Genomic DNA, 17,459 nt, shown 5'->3' on the forward strand with positions numbered 1-17,459 from the left:
TCTTTCCGCCATCTCACTATTGAAGTGGTGTCAAAAGAGGTCAAGCAGGGAACCTGGCCTTCAACTCTCCACTTGGCAGTGAGAAGGCAATGCTTTCCCTTCCCCAGTTGTGGCCATGTGAGAGGAGGACTGCCAAAACATTAAGCTAGAAATAAACTCCAGGGTCTTCTAAGACCATAAAGGTCCAGGTCCAAACAGAAAACCACTTGTCTAACCAAGAGCCAAGAAAATCACAACTCGAACAGGAGATGAATGATGTCGGGTAGCATCTGACAAGGACGTAGAGATCATAAAAATGCTTCAACAAGCAATGACAAATTCAAAAGATGAAAAACAAATTTAAAAGATAAAAAAACCAGAAAAATCTCAGCAAAGCAATCAAAGTTATAAAAAGATCCAAATTTAAATTACAGAAGTGAAAAACAATAACTGACCAAATATACTCACTAGACATTCTCAGGAGCACAGTGGAGATAGAATCAGTGGGGTTGAGGACAGATCAATATAATTTACCTAATCTCAACAACAGAGAGAAAGGAGACTTAGACTCCAGAGTGATGGCCCTGCCCACTGTTAGAGTTTGGAGTTGAGGCCACTGGCTGGCCAATGAACTCACAAGTGTAGGTAGTGTGCCACATGAGGGGCAAGTCTTTTGCTACCACCACAAGAGTCCGTGGCCCAGTGAATGGAGTTTGATAGTAATTCTTGCTACAAATAAAAACAAAAAGAGTAAGGGCAGAAAAAGGACATTTCCTAATTTGCAAAGGGTCAAAAATTGACATCTTACGTACTGTTTGCTGCAAAAAAGATGCTCTAACAAATCAGAAAGTAAATCAAGAAAAAAGGAAATATATGTCACCAGGGATGAGATGAAGGGAATTCAGACTGTGAAGGACAAAGGAAACACAAGGGATAACAGCTGGGCACCGAGTCCAGAGAGCAACCAGTGAAGACTGGAGTAGGTGGAAGCAAGGCTTTAAGGAGGGAGGGATGTAAACTAGAAAAAAATGGAACTGACAGAGATCTGATAGGTCTGCCTGTATTTGGAGAATTTCTATAGGTTTCGGGGAGAGTCTGAGGATGAATTAGTACTATGTGATTTGTTTTAAAGTTCATATTTTAAATTTATTTTAACAGCTTTTGGATTTACTTTCTAAATCTGTTTTCTATTTTATAACATTAAAAAATTTTTTTTAATGTTTATTCATCTTTGAGGGCAAGAGACAGAGCATGACTGGGGGAGGGGCAGAGAGAGAAGGAGACACAGAATCCGAAGCAGGACCCAGGCGCCAAGCTGTTAGCAGAGCCAGATGCAGGGCCCGAACCCATGAACCGCAAGATCATGACCCGAGCTGAAGTTAGACGTTCAACTGACTCAGACACCCAGGTGCTTCTCTATTAAAAGAAAACTTTTTAATGTTTATTTTTGAGAGACAGAGAGACACAGTGTGAACAGAGGAAGGGCAGAGAGAGAGGGAGACAGAATCCGAAGCAGGCTCCAGGCTCTGAGCCGACAGCACAGAGCTTGATGCGGGGCTCGAACTCATGAACCAAGAGATCATGAGCTGAGCTGGTCAGACGCTTAACTGACTGAGCCACCCAGGTGCTACCCCCTCCCCCATTTTATATTTTAATCTTCCTTAATCTTTTGGCTTGGAATTGGTAATATAGTCACGTTTCATTTTCTTTTTTTTTAAGCTCTATGTCCAATGTAGGGCTTGAACCCATAATCTTAAGATCAAGAGTCGCATGCTCTGCGCAAGCCAGCCAGGTGCCCCAGTGATACATTCATGTTTCAAAGGATGTACTGGGAACTCTTGTTTCCTCCCTTAACCCTCCACTATCTCCACACAACACCACTCTACTGCAGTGTTTCACTGAATCTAAGCTGCCAGTAATTATACACCCATGTCGTGTAGCACTTAAAAATAATTAATGACAACATTAACACATCCTTACTTTTAACTCACATATTGGTTTCTGAGATGTTGACATGTATATGTTTGATCTTGTATCATAGTATATTTTGTATGGTTTTTGTTTTATATTTATTTCTTTTAAAAATTTTGCTTTTTCGGGGCAACTGGGTGGCTCAGTTGGTTGCATGTCCAACTTCGGCTCAGGTCATGATCTCGCAGTCTGTGAGTTTGAGCCCCGCATCAGGCTCTATGCTGACAGCTCAGAGCCTGGAGTCTGCTTCGGATTCTGTGTCTCCCTCTCTCTCTGCCCCTCCCCTGCTCATGCTCTGTCTCTCTCTCTCTGTCAAAAATAAATAAACATTAAAAATTTTTTTTTAAATTTTGTTTCTTCCATTTCTATCCTCTATGTCTACACTGTTTTCTATTTTAATTTTACCTTCATTCTGTGGTTTCTTCTAGATCTTTACTGAGTTCTATCCCTTCACATGTCATCCCTTTATGTCCTGTCACTTAGTCTGCATTTCATCCTTTGTGTGTTTTCCATCAGTGAGGTGGTGCTAACGTCATTAAGTAATTTAAATTCACAGTCAGAATTTTAAAATAAGTTTCACACTTATTCTGTAACACTTTTCTGGTGCATGTTCTTACTGAACAAATGAGTATATTTTGTTGCTCTTTTCCTACATTTTAATTTTAGTTATCTTCACATGAATATCCTTTTATTACTCATCAGTGAATGAGGTGGGCTATTCCTAAAAGCAGCAATTTCCATGAGATTCCTTTCACTTGGGCGTGGGAGTGTGGGGAGACTGCTCTGGTTTCAGCTAGTTATTTTTCACCGTCCAAATGCTCCCTTCTTTCAGGTGGCACAGAAACAGACTGCCCACTGCAAGGAAGGCCATCTGGGTGCCTGCATGCGCGGGGCCCTACCTCCACAATCTACCTCGGAACCATATTAAGTCTGGGAAAGACTCTGCAAATAGCCCCTGCTCACCTAAGTTTCTGCACATACAGTTGCTTACAAGGAATGTACTTTTGTATATCACAGACGCTTCAGTTACTGTATTTTTTTCCCAGCGCTTTAAAAGTTAACTCTAGTGCTACTTAAAAAAAAACAAAAACAAAAAAAACACTTGAAAAACAAAGATAATGTATTAAATTTGTAAAGTTCAGTATCTAATGTTGGCAACAATGTGGAGAAAATGGGAACACATTTCAAGAGGATATAAACAGATACAGTGACTGGAAATCAGAATTTAATCTCCACATTTAATTTGACCCAGTAACGCTACTTCCAGAAATGTATTCCAGAGAAATGTTTGCGAAGGGGCTCAATGATAAAGATTCACTGCAGTATTTATTACAGTGATAAATGGAAATAATTTAAGTGTTCATTAATGGAGGACTAATTATGGCACCAACACTTCTGAAAACATCACACAGTAAAGGAATAGGAATACAGTCTCTTTTTCTGGTTTTTCGTTTTTCTGATCTCCTAAGAGGACATGTCTGAACACGTGGTCTTTGTACCAGGCCTATTCTCTATACTCACTGTCGATGGGCTCTCTTCCACTCTCACGGTGTTAGAAACATGTATCTGCCAAAACTTAATCACCAGCATAGACCTCTATCTTCAATTCTAGGACTGTATCTACTTCAGAATTTTATATCCAACTATACATTTGATATCTCCACTTGGCTGTGTCTAACCACCTGGAGATCTCAAGAGTAAAATATTTAGAACTAAACTTAAAAAGTTTTTTCTCTCGGAGTGCCTGGGTGGCTCAGTTGGTTAAGTGTCTGACTTCGGCTCAGGTCATGATCTCACGGTTTGTGAGTTCAAACCCCGCGTCAGGCCCTGTGCTGACAGCTCAGAGCCTGGAACCTGCTTCAGAGTCTGTGTCTCCCTCTATCTCTGCCCCTCCCCTGCTTACGCTCTGTCTCTGTCTCTCAATAATAAATAAACGTTAAAAAATTTTTTTTAAAGAAAAAGTTTTTTCTCTCCTATTCCCATAGGCTTCCTTACTTCAGAAAGAATAATTCCTTATCTGCAGTCGCTCAGGCAAAACCTCCTGGCCGGACTTCTCCCTTTCTGTCAGAAAATTCTGTCAGCTGTACCTTCAAGATACAACCAGAATCTGAACTCTTTTGAAGACTTTTACTACCTCCACAGTGGTCCATGCCTCTATGATAGTCTAAGGTTGTATTATTTCTCACTTGGTCTCCCTGCTTCCACTCTTACTTCCTTGCAGTTTATTCCCAGCACAGTAGCCAGAGCAGTTCTTGTAAAAAAAAGTCAAATCATGTCACTCCTATGCCTTAGACCTCTGATGGCTCAGTCTTACCCAGAATAAAATCGAAAGGACACTGAATGATCCACAAAGCCCTACATCATTTGGCCCTCAGTTATATCTCTGAACCATGCTGTGCAACTCTCCTCTCGTTCTAGGCTGGTTTCTCTTGCTGTTCCTTGTATATACCTAACATATAGATAGTTCTGACTTTGTGCAGTGTGTGAATCATACGTATATATGTGTAACTACATTATACCAGTCTCCCACAAATGCAGTTCAAATTTGAGCTACCACTCACTATAATATTAACTGTGAGTAGTTATATAAACTTTAAGCAATTTTATGCAAACTTTGCTGCTGCCTCCTCAGTCCATAAATCACTATGTAACTAACAGATGTGCATCAGGATCTATGACCAATCACATCACTTCCTTCGAAATTTGTCCATGACTGGTTACTGAATCTGTTATTCAGTTTATGCGAACAGCAAAGTGTGGAGCTGTGCAGTCTCTTATTTCCCAGAGACAAACCCACGTGAAATTTTATAATAATGGGTGACAGAGAGCAAAAACTGGCCAACGCAGATAAAAATGCAGAGAAAAAAACAGTCATTCTGGAAGTGAAATTGGATGTGATTAGAAGATTTGAAACCAGCAACAGCAAAGAGAAGACAGGATGAGCACTAGGCCTGTATGAAGATACGGCATGGACCACACAGACAGAATCCAATGAATTGGACTATGACTTTACCGACAAAGACGGTAAAGTCACTTATCATCTTTTAGTTTAAATTGCACTGGGCACAGAAAGCTGCTGTGGCAAAATGTAGTATTGACTTCTACTTTGGACTGAGGACTATTCAATCCTATTCAGGTCTAAGTGGTAAAGTTAGCTGGCACAATGAAAGAAAAAGGCCAATTTCAAGGAGAATGGGGAAAAAAAAAAAACAACCTATGAAAACAAAACAACAAATCCTTTCCTGGCCAATAAAGGCTGGTTTACTTCAAAGTTAAGTAATTAATTAACTTTAATTTAACGAATTAATGTTAAGCTATCTGATGAAGCTGCTAGCACAGTGAAAAGATTCTGCTTTGAAATGTGCACTTGTACTCCACGTGTTAGTTACGGCAGAGGGTTTTGATAAAAAGGATGAAGATAACCCTAGAAGTGAGGCTGGCAAAAAATTTCATGTTAAATGAACTCTTGGAGACAATTTGCCAACACTGAAAAGATACAGGATACAATGTCAGAAGCAGACCGAAACTTAGAAAGGAGTATGACAATTCACCAACACACGGAAGGACTGTCGCTCTGCGTCAAGTTACACAATGTGAAGGCGGCAAGCGCTGTTCAAACTACTCTTGATTAGTTTTTAGAAGACACTTTAGTTCTCAATGTTTCTCATGTTTAAATTACAGTGTACCAAATAAGTGTTAGTTTTACTACTTTTTTCACTTCCTTATATATAACTGACAATGAGAGAGTTTTGAGTATTTTCAGTGTTTTTAAAGATCCTAGAGTAAGTACAATCCCACCCCCTACAATTATGATTATTTTTCACAGCTGCCCCTTGAATGGTTATTTGTACTTTTCTGCACTACTGCGTAAAGTAACGACCGCATGTCCTCCCACATAATTCCTGGCCCTGCTCTTTGCTCTGACTCATGCAGCTGGACATCAGGCAGCATGTGGCGCTTCCTTCCTGCCCTTCAACCTCTGCTCAGAGAAGGCTTTCTGGATGGTGTCACCTCTGCCTCCCATCGCTTTACGTTCCCTTCACACTGCCTCCTTTTCCTTCACATATTTGTTTCTCTACACCCACTAGAAAATAAGCTTAAGGAGAATGGACACTTTGTCTTAGTCACTCTTCTATATTCCCAGATTCTAAAACAGTACCTGGCACATACAAGGCATTCATAATTTTCTTCTTGAATGAAGTTTTATGAAGTACATCTAAATACATTAACATGGCAAGCTGTTACTGACAGAAGTAAAAATGGCAAGATACAGAACACTCTAATCAGCAAGATCCTGTTTTTAAGACTCAATCTATCTACCTGTGTACATAGACAAAAGATGCAGAAAGATACTTAATACTGTTACCAATCAATATTAATTCTAGCTAGTGGGACTGGCAAGGTGGGTGGGGAACAGGACAATGATTTTAACTTTACACTTTAAATGTTCTTACATTGCCTCTCTTTCCCAAAATAGTGTTACTGGTGGAATGAAGAACAAAGAAAGCAGCATGTATTAACTACTGACATGATGCCATTTTTTTTTTTTAATTTTTTAACGTTTATTTATTTTTGAGACAGAGCATGAACAGGGGAGGGGCAGAGAGAGAGGGAGACACAGAATCCAAAATGGGCTCTAGGCTCTGAGCTGTCAGCACAGAGCCCGACGCGGGGCTCCAACCCACGGACCGCGAGATCATGACCTGAGCCGAAGTCGGACGCTTAACCGACTGAGCCACCCAGGCGCCCCAACATGATGCCATTTTTGACAGCAACGATAACTGTGTGTTTACCATGAGGCAGGCTCTGTTCTAAACACTTTAAATACATCATTTCATTTAAATACACAAGAATCCAATGAAGCAGATATTATAAGTATGGCTATTTCATAAATAAGAATCAGAGAGGCTGAGAAATATGTCCAGGTCACACAGCTAGAATGTGGATATAAAAAGATGCACACAGGCAAATTATGTAAAATTTGTCACATGTTAGACTCTTTCCTCCTCAATTGTGTGCAGTTGGAACCAAGAGTGATAACATTTATGTGCTCACCCTGCAGGCCTAGGTGACCCAGATGTACTCCGCATAGAGCTTTCCACTCGAGGGCTAGCCACTTCAGGAGGCTGAGGAGGAATAAGGGTTTTCCGAACTGCCATTCTGAAAGAGACCAGACAAACCCAGAAAACAACAGTCCGAGGGCATTAAAGGATAAGAAGTAAATATTTGCTAGGCATAACTACGGCAAAATAAAAACACTACATTTGCTAGGCATTTTTTAAAATGGTTTTTAAAATTTTATCCAAATACTATAGATATGTTATTGAAAATGCCGAATTGCACTAAAAAGCTTTTAACAAAACACAGGTCCCCTCCATCTCTCCCCATTTCCTGCCCATCTCTCTCCAGGAAGCAACCACTGTGACTCTTTTAGCTGCTGCTTCGACCACGCCACATCTCCTTTCTACTTATTATCAAACTTAACATCCGTATTAAGTGTTCCCGATCACTGTTGTGTTTACATGTTTATGTTGACCTGAGAAAAAGTTCCTGGAAGTCAAGTGAAAGAAAGGTGACCAAGTTAGCGTCACTGTGCCATCCAGTAGAGGCCATGTGTGGCTCAGATGGGAACCAGCAGGCTCAGCAATGTGGAAGCTGTAAGTGTGACATGGGCAGTGTCGGCAGAGTGCTGGAAGCAAATGCCAGATGAGTGGGCTGAGAGAAAATGGCTTGAACCAGAATACACCATTTTGCAAAGCCTAATTAATGGATCCAGACAGTGATCACCAAGTCTGCTAACATCTCAAAATGGGGGACTACCAGACATTTTAATTTATAAACTGGTCTTGCCAAAAATAAAAAATAATAAAAAAAGAATCTATTTAAGCTTTAGATTCAAGTAACAAGAGACAACGTGGTGGGGACAAGAACAGCAAAACCAAACTACAGGGGTAGTGGGCTAAATTGATATCCAAGTCCTAATCCCTGTACCTGTGAATGTAATAGAGTCTTTGTGAGTGTAATTTAGTTAGAGATCTCAAGGTTAAGATCTTTCTGGTGTGGAGGGTAGACCCTAAATCCAATGACTGGTATCCTTATCACGGAAAGGAGAGATATTTGAGAGAGAGACACAGGAAAGGTCATGTGAATACAGAAGAAGACACTGGCGTGATATTCCCACAGCCAAAGGATTGCCAATAGCCACCAGAAGTTAGCAAGGAGGCATGGAATGGATTCTCCCTGGGTGCATACACAAGGGAACACCCTGCTGACATCCTGATTTTAGATTTCTAGCCATCAGAACTGTGAGGATAAGTTTTTTTTTAAAGATTTGATTTTTATTTATTTTTGAGAGAGAGAGAGAGAAAGAGACAGAAGGCACAAGTGAGTGAGGGACAGAGAGAGAGAGAGAGAGAGAAGTGGGGCTCAAGCTCACCCAAAGTAGGGCTCAAGCTTACCCGATGTGGGACTTGAATTCATGAACCGTGAGATCATGACCTGAGCTGAAGTCAGATGCTTAATGACTAAGCCTCCCAGGCACCCTAAAAGATTTATTTTTAAGCAATCTCTACACTCAACATGGGGCTCGAACTCACAACCCTGAGATCAAGAGTTGCATGCTCCACCGACTGAGCCAGCCAGGCACCTCTGTGAGAATAAATTTCTGTTGTTTTAAGCCACCAGATTTGTGGTAATTTGTTATAGCAGTTCTAAGAAACACAAAGGGGATGTAACTGACAAAACCCTGGGAAAGACAGGGAAGGAGAGGAAAAAGTTTACAGGACAAAAGACCAAGTTTCTTCAACAAATAAATCGCAAGGAAAAAAGAGATGAATGAAATCTATATATAGAAGAGCCTTAGGAGACATATCAACTAAATACAATGTGGGCACCCTATCAGAATACTGATTCAAATAAATTAAAACAAAAAAGTTGTGACCTCTGAGACCCCTAGAGATTTGAACTAGATATTTGATATTATGAAGTTATACTTTTTCATAAGTATCTCTCAATAGACACATGCCGAAATGTATACAAATGAGAAGATGTACTATTTAGGATTTGCTTCAAAATAATATAGAAGGGGGTGGGTAGGCATCTAGATTAAACATAATTGGCCATGAGGTGATAAGCTGATAACTGAAATTGAATGATGGGTATAACATTCATATGTTCAAAATTTTGTTACGTTTAAAGTTTCCCATAATAAAAAGTAAGACGTAAGACCAATTCCACTAACTACCCCCGCAGAAAATGAAGAAAACAATTAAACATAGTGAGATACACCACTCTATATCCACAGACTAACCAAACTTAAAGAGTGTCAACAACAAGTGCCGGTGATGATGAATGCGATGACCTGCCTCCCTCCCTGCCTGCTTGGAGCATACGCAGGTACCTACCAGAGTTGCACATAAAGCATAGCCTACAACCCAGCCAATCCCCTCCTAGGTATGTAACAAATACATTTAGCTATGTGTCAAAGGTCATGCACAAAAATGTTCAGGATAACATATGGCCCCAAACTGGAAACAACCCAAACATCCATGGATAAACTATGGTACTGTTATTTAATGGCATCTCACATAGCAATAAAAATACTACAATCACATACAATTAACGTGGATGAACTAAACAAAGGGAAGGAAGATGGAGTCATACAAAAACACGTAATATATGATTCAACACAAATGCCACAAGAGGCAAAGCAAGTCAACAAGGTCAAAAGATAAACTGCTTAATTCCCTTTGGGAGAAAGTATTGGTAGTATTCTGTTTCTTGCCTAGATAGTGGTTGCATGCTGTGTTCACTCGGTGCTAAATTACCCCATACCTGCATTTTCTATGCAGTTTTCTCATTTAAAATTTTTTTTTTTCAACGTTTTTTATTTTTTTATTTATTTTTGGGACAGAGAGAGACAGAGCATGAACGGGGGAGGGGCAGAGAGAGAGGGAGACACAGAATCGGAAACAGGCTCCAGGCTCCGAGCCATCAGCCCAGAGCCTGACGCGGGGCTCGAACTCACGGACCGCGAGATCGTGACCTGGCTGAAGTCGGACGCTTAACCGACTGCGCCACCCAGGCGCCCCTCTATGCAGTTTTCTATACCTCAGTGAAAACGTGGAGAGAGAAAGAAACTGGAAGAAAAAATGGAGTTAGCAAACTCCTTTATTTTCTTTGGAAATAGTAGCAAAAAAACCCATGAGAGCATATTTTTGCTTTCTATGTGAAGGAAACACCAGCGAGAACACACTGGTAAACAGGTGAGAGGGAGGAGAGCTACAGCACTGTTCTCAGCAGGCTAGAAAGGCAGAGGTCAGGGGCTCCAGAGTGAAGGGCTAAGAGTCTGTCCACAGTAAAAGATGAGATGAGTAGAGTGTGGGATACAGATGCCGGCAGGTAGGGAGATTGAAAGCTAGAGTTGACCAAGTTCTCTTTTGGGTGTTTCCATTTTTCTCAAAAAAGTAGGGATCAGGTTCATTAGCTGGTAGTGAACATGGGTAAGGAAGTGTGGGAGTTCTGAGAGGAGCAGGGGGCAACTGTCCAGGAGAGTGGCTTAGGACAGCATCCTATGCTGTTCTTCAAGATCCTAGTGGAGGTCTCTGAGGTTAAGCAAGGCCAGTCAACACAGTTGTTTACCCCACCACAATCTGCTGCGCAAATTCAGCAGAAAGTTGGATTTGACTCTGGTTTTGACAAAGTGAAGAGGGGTGCAAGGAAGTGGGGGCCATATGCAAGGAAGTGACTGCAGCAGACCCCAAAAACTGAGTCAAGGAGAGGAGAGAAAGGTCATGAAAGGGGGTAGCATCAACGGGTGGAAGGCTCCCTGGTGGGTAGTGTGCTCACCACTGCTGGTGAGGTGGGAAGACAGAAGGTAGGCTGTGGGACACCGGAGGACAGAAGAAAAGGTCAAGGAAGGCTTGTGCTTGTGGGTTTGTGCTGATGGATGGGGGAAGACAGAGAGGCATTTAAGCAACTGAGAAATCAGAGACCTGGGATATCATTTCAGACAGAATGACAGCCAGATGTTAGGTACCTTCTGAAGGACATACAAACATACCCCCAAATTGAACTGGAATCTGATCTTGAGCTGCTCTGACCAACAAGGTAGTCTCTGGCCATACGGGGCTACTAAGTACTTGGAATGATGGGCAAGTGCAACCAGGAGCAAAATTTGTACCGGTATTTCATTTAAATAATTTGAATTTAAAACTGATATTTGATTCAGTTATTAGAAAACTTTTCAGTGGGCCTGGAATGACTTGGCTATGTGAAAGTATACTCTTCAAGTGCAAATTTTATGAAATCTGAATACAAACTGAGTGCTTTCGAAGAGGGATGGCTTGAAAGTGGCAGTGAGGCACCAAGAGGACATGGACCCCAGCACCAGGAGGATCAGGAAGAGAGACAGCCATTACTTTGGGGAGAGTGCAGGAGTCGAGATCCTGAGGAAGAGCCAAGTTCCACTTAAAGAAGGCAGACACACTCAAACAGGAAGGAATTCCAATGATGACAACTCACCTATGGGGGCACAGCAGAAAGGTTAAAGGGAGGCAGCCAAGTGGAGGAGAAGGGGGCAGATCTTTTTGTCTCCAGGGTTGTGAGATTTCAACATGTTTATCTAAGTGCCAGTTTAAAAAAAGTTTTTTTTAACGTTTATTCATTTTTTGGTAGAGACAGAGAGTGAGTGGGTGAGGGGCAGAGAGAGGGAGACACAGAATCGGAAGCAGGCTCCAGACTCTGAACTGACAGCACAGAGCCCAACACGGGGCTTGAACTTACGGACCGTGAGATCATGACCTGAGCTGAAGTCGGACGCTTAACTGACTGAGCCACCCAGGCGCCCCTCTCAGTGCTGGTTTATTAACACGCACTGCATCTACTTGTGCTGGGCATGTTGCGGTTCTTTAAATCAGGAAACTCATGCCCTTTAGGTTTGGAAATTTTCTAGGAGTTATTTTTTAAGTGATCTTCCTCCTTTTCTCAGATCTCTCACTGAAACAACATTACTTGGGAGGCGGGATCTCCTGAGCTGATTCTTTGATTTTCTTGTCTTTCCTCTTCTATCTTATTTTTGTGTTCTTATTTTTCAATCTACTTTTGAGAGATTTCCTCAACTATACTTTTTTTTTAAGTTTTTTTTTTTTAAGTTTATTTATTTTGAGAAAGAGAGAGAACAGGGGAAAGGAAGGGCAGAGAGAGAGAGAGGGAGTGACAGAATCCCAAGCAGGCTCTGCACTGTTAGCAGAGCTGGATGAGGGGCTCGAACTCACAAACCGTGAGATCATGACCTGATCATGACCTGATAAGTCAGATGCTTAACTGACTGAGCCATCCAGGCACTCCTGTATTTTTATTTTTTTTATTTTTTTTCAATTTTAAGTAGGCTCCACGCTGGGTGTGGAGCCCAAATGCAGGGCTTGAACTCACAACCCTGAGATCAAGACCTGAACTGAGATCAAGCTGGACCCTTAACGGACTAAGCCACCCAAGAGCTCCTCCTCAACTATATTTTCCAACTCCTCTGAGTTCAATTTCTGCTGTTGTAGTTTAAATTTCAGGACACACTCTTTTGTTCTCTAAATGTTCCTTTTCGATAGCACTGTCTTCTTGTTGCACAGATACATCTTTTTTTGTCCTTTGAAGACAGCATTCAGTTTTGGTCTTTATTTGCTTTCACTTTTTGTTTTTGTTCTCCTTGCCTTGCTTTATGTTCCAAGCTACGTTTTTCAGTATGTCTAGTGGTTTGCCAGAAGGCCCTCAGAAACCTGCTTGGATGTGTGTTCATGATTAGGAACGGGGGACTAACGTTGGCTGGAAGCTCTGAGCTCATGGAAGAACTTGTCTACTTTAAATTTCACGTAAGGGGGATCTGATTCCTGACCTTAGGAAACCCCTAGTGCTGGTATCTGCATCTTTTCCCTTTGAAAAAAAGTGGAGTCAACATCTCACTTTTTGTCAACAGCGTTCAACTGCCAGGGTTCTGCCGGCTAAAAGGGAGAAGGGGACTGGTAAGTCTCAGCACTCTGCAAATCTGTTTCTGGTATAATACTCCTGCCCCCCCTCCTTGTGCTACTTGATCTCAGTGGACCATCTGCAGTGTTAAACTCTCCAGGTGCATGCTGGGGTTGGGAAGGGCAGTGCACTGCAAAGTATGGGTAGGGAAGGGGATGCAGGGCTCTGATCCTCTCAAACACATTTCAACCCTGCTTCTGTTTAACCCAGTCTTCTATTCTCTCCTCATTCTTGTGTGTTTATATCTTTCTAAAAAGCCTCTTTGCTAAAAGTTCTATAGGGTTTTGAGAGGATAAGAAATTTAGAAGTGCATGTTCAACCTGCCATGTTTAGTACAAGCTTTGCCCTGCATTTTCATTGATAAGGCTCCTTTGCCACAGACTGATTTATCCTTAAAAGAGAGTCTGGTCTAGGCAAAGCCCCACACGTCAGGAAACCCTGTATGGACCCAGCAGCTTATGTTCTCACTATGCTTTAACCTTTATAATCTTTTGTAGACACACATCAGCTCAGTGCAGCCACAGAAACTCTGCTCTATGAAGTGTGACTGCCCATCTCCCACCTCCCAAGTTTTCAAGTTAAGTTTCAGAGCACAGCACATACTTTCCTGCCCATCACCCACCAACTCAGGTTCTATGGCAACACAGTACACTTCTGCTGCTGAATAGGACCCTTACTTAACACACCTGGGAAACTGCTTGTCCTGAACAACAATGCATGCTGGCTGATGAGGAAAAAAAAAACAAAAACGCAGTACACATTAATGTGCTTACCTAGACAAGCCTGAAGGGTCTGTTAGAAGCAACTTAGGGAGTCTAGGATTAAACTCCACAAAATAGAGAGAACTCCTAAAGTAGTATGCAATGGCTGTTTATAAACTAACCCCCCACAGACTCCTGGATTCTTACCGTCCCACAGTCTGGGCTTGGCAAGGCTCTACTGAACAAGCCTGGGGTGAGGTTATTTTGAGAGAGATTAAAAATGTCACAGAAGATGAGAGATTTAGAGTTTGCTACCAGCACAATAGAGAGCCTAATGTTTCTACCAATTATACTCAGAACTAGAGGTGTCATGTGGCACTACTGGGTCTACCTACCCATCCGTGGCGGGCTTCTTCCGGAGGATACTTGGCCGGGGGGACGAGCCCTGGGCCGGAGCGTTGGTGCTAGCACTCTGGCTGTGGGTCTGCACCACAGTTGTTGCTGCTGGAGCAGCACTGAATGGACTGCTAATAGGGTTGGCTACAATTGTGGCTCCATCCGCCAATACCACTGCTGGAGGACAGGGAGAGGGCAGAAGAGAACAATGAAGAAAGGGAAACAAAAGCGAACATTACTAAAATGTCACGTAGGGCAAAAACAATTAGACCACCAGAATTAGAGTACCCGTGTTATAACTGATCAACTTCAAGAAAGTAAGGTTTAGAGCACAATGTTCATCTGCCTAAAAGCAGATGGCAAAGTGGGAGGTTACTAAGTCTATTGTTGCATGATCAGTAACAACTTCTCTTTGCTTTGGAATCATAATTACTAATGAATCAGATAAAATACATAAAGTACATAGTAGACTTCAAGAAATGGTCTCCTACAATTCTTGTGAAATACCATTGCCTCTCAACCCCTAAAAATGATACCAACATTCCAGTCCACTTTAATTTTACAACTTTACATACAACTTGGAAGAAACAGCAGAATGAGAACACTGTGGAAAGATGAAATCGGCTCTCTCAACTTTACAGAGTGCTTCCTAACATGTGCAAATGCATATTAGGCTGTTTGTATATATAGTTTCTAATGTTTACAATGACCCTGACAGATAAGTTCTAGGCGATGTTATAAGGAGGAAACTAAGGCACAGAAAAATTACTTTAAACCACCAAGCCAGCAAGAGGCAGAACCAGGATTTTAAACAATTTTTTTTTTAAGTTTATTTTTTTTTGAGAGAGAGACAGACAGACAGACACCAACGGAGAGAGGGAGACAGAGAATCCCAAGCAGGCTCCACACTGTCAGCACAGAGCCTGATGCAGGGCTTGAACTTATGAACTGCAAGATCATGACCTGAGCTGAAACCAAGAGTTGGACACTTAACCAACTGAGCCACTGAGGTGCCCCAGAACCAGGATTTTAAACCCAGTATATCTCTTTCTTCCACACCAACCTCCCTGCAAAAAACTCAAATTACCTGAAGTCTTTCCTTCAGGCTGAGGCTGCTGAGTACCCATTGGAGCAGGCTGGAGTCCCTGTGTGCTGATTGGGGTTGCTGAGTGAATTCCCTGTGTGCCCATTGGTGCCGGCTGTATTCCTGGAGTCCCGATGGGGGCTGGCTGTATCCCCTGTGTACTGATAGGTGCTGGCTGGATCCCTTGGATATGTCGAGCATGAGAAGCATCCACGGTCATCAACTGCATGGGGTTTAGGTGGACTGTGGACGCCACCCCAACGCCAGTCTGGGCTGTGATGGCAGAGTTTGGAGCCTGAGCAGAAACTGAAAATGAGACACAAAGTGACTATAAGAATGTTAGCTCTGATTGGACATAGTCCACATAAAGAGAAAAACACTAAAATGAAAACAGAATTTTCCACTGTAAAATTTCTAAATCCTGTTTTTTTTTTTAAAGTTTATTTATTTAGTTTGAGAAAGCAAGAGCAAATGAGGGAGGGCCAGAGAGAGAGGGAGAGAGAGAATCCCAAGCAGGCAGGGAGCTCGATCCCACAAACCCTGAGAACATGACCTGAGCCTAAATCAACAATCAGATGCTTAACTGATTAAGCCACTTAGATGCTCCCAAATTCTGTTGTTTTTTGGTTTTTTTAAAAGCACTACATAAAGCTCTATATATTGGAGTTTCCCCCCTCATTTCCTATCAATTTGATTTGATCTTGCTGCAGGTAACTACTAGAAATAGCATTAAAAGCAGGAAAGGCAATCATCCATTAAGTTCCAAACATGAGCTAGGGAACTGTGCTAAATAATTAAAATAAACCTTCTGAAATACATCTGTAGCTCCCAGGTCAAGAATCTTTGCTTTAATTGACAGAACCACCATCACAAGCATTTCTGATAAACAGTAGTTATGAATTTTAAATTCCATATATCCACTGAAGAGAGAGAAAACAGCAAGTTTCCTTTCTTTTCTATCACGTATAATAAGAACAAACTCTGTAACATAAAAATGAAAACAACAGCATTCCCAGGAAACCACAGAGAAGGGATTTTTCACGTTTCGTGAAAAGAAAAATACAAAAGATGTTTCTTCTCTGGAGTGCCTGGGTGGCTTATGGTTGAGCATCTGACTCTTGATTTTGGCTCAGGTCATGATCTCACGGTTCGTGAGTTCAAGCTCCACACTGGGTCAGCACAGAGCCTGCTTGGGATTCTCTCTCCCTCTCTCTGCCCCTCCTCCCCCCACATGCCCTCTCTGTCTCAAAATAAAACATAAAAAAAAAGATGTTTCTTCTCAGTCATCAAAACAATCCCAAAAAAAATATATGCACCCTGTGTTCATTGAAACATTATTTATTATAGCCAAGATATAGAAACAACCCTGAGGTTCCATTGGCAGATAAGTGGGTAAATAAAATGTGATATCTATATCTACACACACACACACACACACACACACACACACACACACACACACAATTATTTAGCCTTAAAAAGGAATGAAACCTTGCCATCTGTGACAACATGGGTGGACCCTGAGAATATTAAGCTAAAGTGAAATAAGTCAGACAAAAACAGAAAAAAACTCGCTATGATGTCACTTGCACGTGGAATCTAAAAACAAACAAAACCAAACCGAATTCACAGATATGAAGAACAGATTGGTGGTTGCCAGAGGCAGGGAATGTAGGGTGGGAGACATATGTGAAGGAGTCAAAAGTACAAACTTCCAGTTATAAAATAAATAAGTCACAAGGATGTAACGCACAGCATGGTGACTAGAGTCAATACTACGGTGTACACTGGAAGTTACTAGGAGGGTAGATCTTTAAGTTCTCCTCACAACAAACAATAATCTGTAATTATTTGAGGTGATAGATGTTAATTAATTAGACTTATTATGGTGCTCATTTCATAAATACACAAATATCAAATCATCAGGTGTTGTACACCTGAAACTAAGATAATGTCATGTCAATTATACACCAATTAAAAAAAGGAAACAATGTAATTTAAGTTCTATAAACTACAGACTGGTTAAAAAGAGATTATTATTATGAATGAGAAAATCACAGCAAAATGTTAGGACGTATAAATTTATAATCATTGCTATATTGCAATTCTTCCCTTGCTGTAAAAGAAAGAAGAAAAAATCAACACCCACCAAATTATTAGTTTCTTCTTGAGAAGTGAGTGAACCTTTGTTGTTTCTGTTCAGTGACGGCTGTGGTCTCCTGCCTGAACATGCAGTCCAGTCACCACCCCAACCCTTTCAAGGGCTGATCTCATTCCACGTGCAGCATCCTCACTCACACTACACTCCTGCC

General features: G+C 41.5%; 1 protein-coding gene and 1 non-coding gene across 11 annotated transcripts in view; one reads left to right on the plus strand and one right to left on the minus strand.

Moving 5' to 3' along the window:
* SAP130 (Sin3A associated protein 130) overlaps positions 1–17,459 on the minus strand; it is an 82,419-nt gene that overhangs the window by 24,277 nt on the left and 40,683 nt on the right. For 7 of the 10 annotated variants that reach the window (XM_058715662.1, XM_058715668.1, XM_058715666.1 and 4 more), the window contains 3 exons: positions 15,151–15,453; positions 14,063–14,240; positions 7,006–7,110 (listed from right to left, as the gene is read on the minus strand). In XM_058715662.1, coding sequence (XP_058571645.1) covers positions 7,006–7,110; positions 14,063–14,240; positions 15,151–15,453 — 586 coding nt within the window. The remainder of the gene's footprint in view (positions 1–7,005; positions 7,111–14,062; positions 14,241–15,150; positions 15,454–17,459) is intronic. The other 3 variants (XM_058715661.1, XM_058715664.1, XM_058715663.1) reach the window with 3 other exon arrangements.
* On the plus strand, positions 563–716 carry LOC131505870 (small nucleolar RNA SNORA62/SNORA6 family). Its single transcript, XR_009258625.1, has one exon. It is a non-coding gene; the product is annotated as a small nucleolar RNA SNORA62/SNORA6 family (small nucleolar RNA).

The sequence above is a fragment of the Neofelis nebulosa genome, chromosome 2, assembly GCF_028018385.1.
Source record: "Neofelis nebulosa isolate mNeoNeb1 chromosome 2, mNeoNeb1.pri, whole genome shotgun sequence".
NCBI classification, from domain to species: domain Eukaryota; kingdom Metazoa; phylum Chordata; class Mammalia; order Carnivora; family Felidae; genus Neofelis; species Neofelis nebulosa.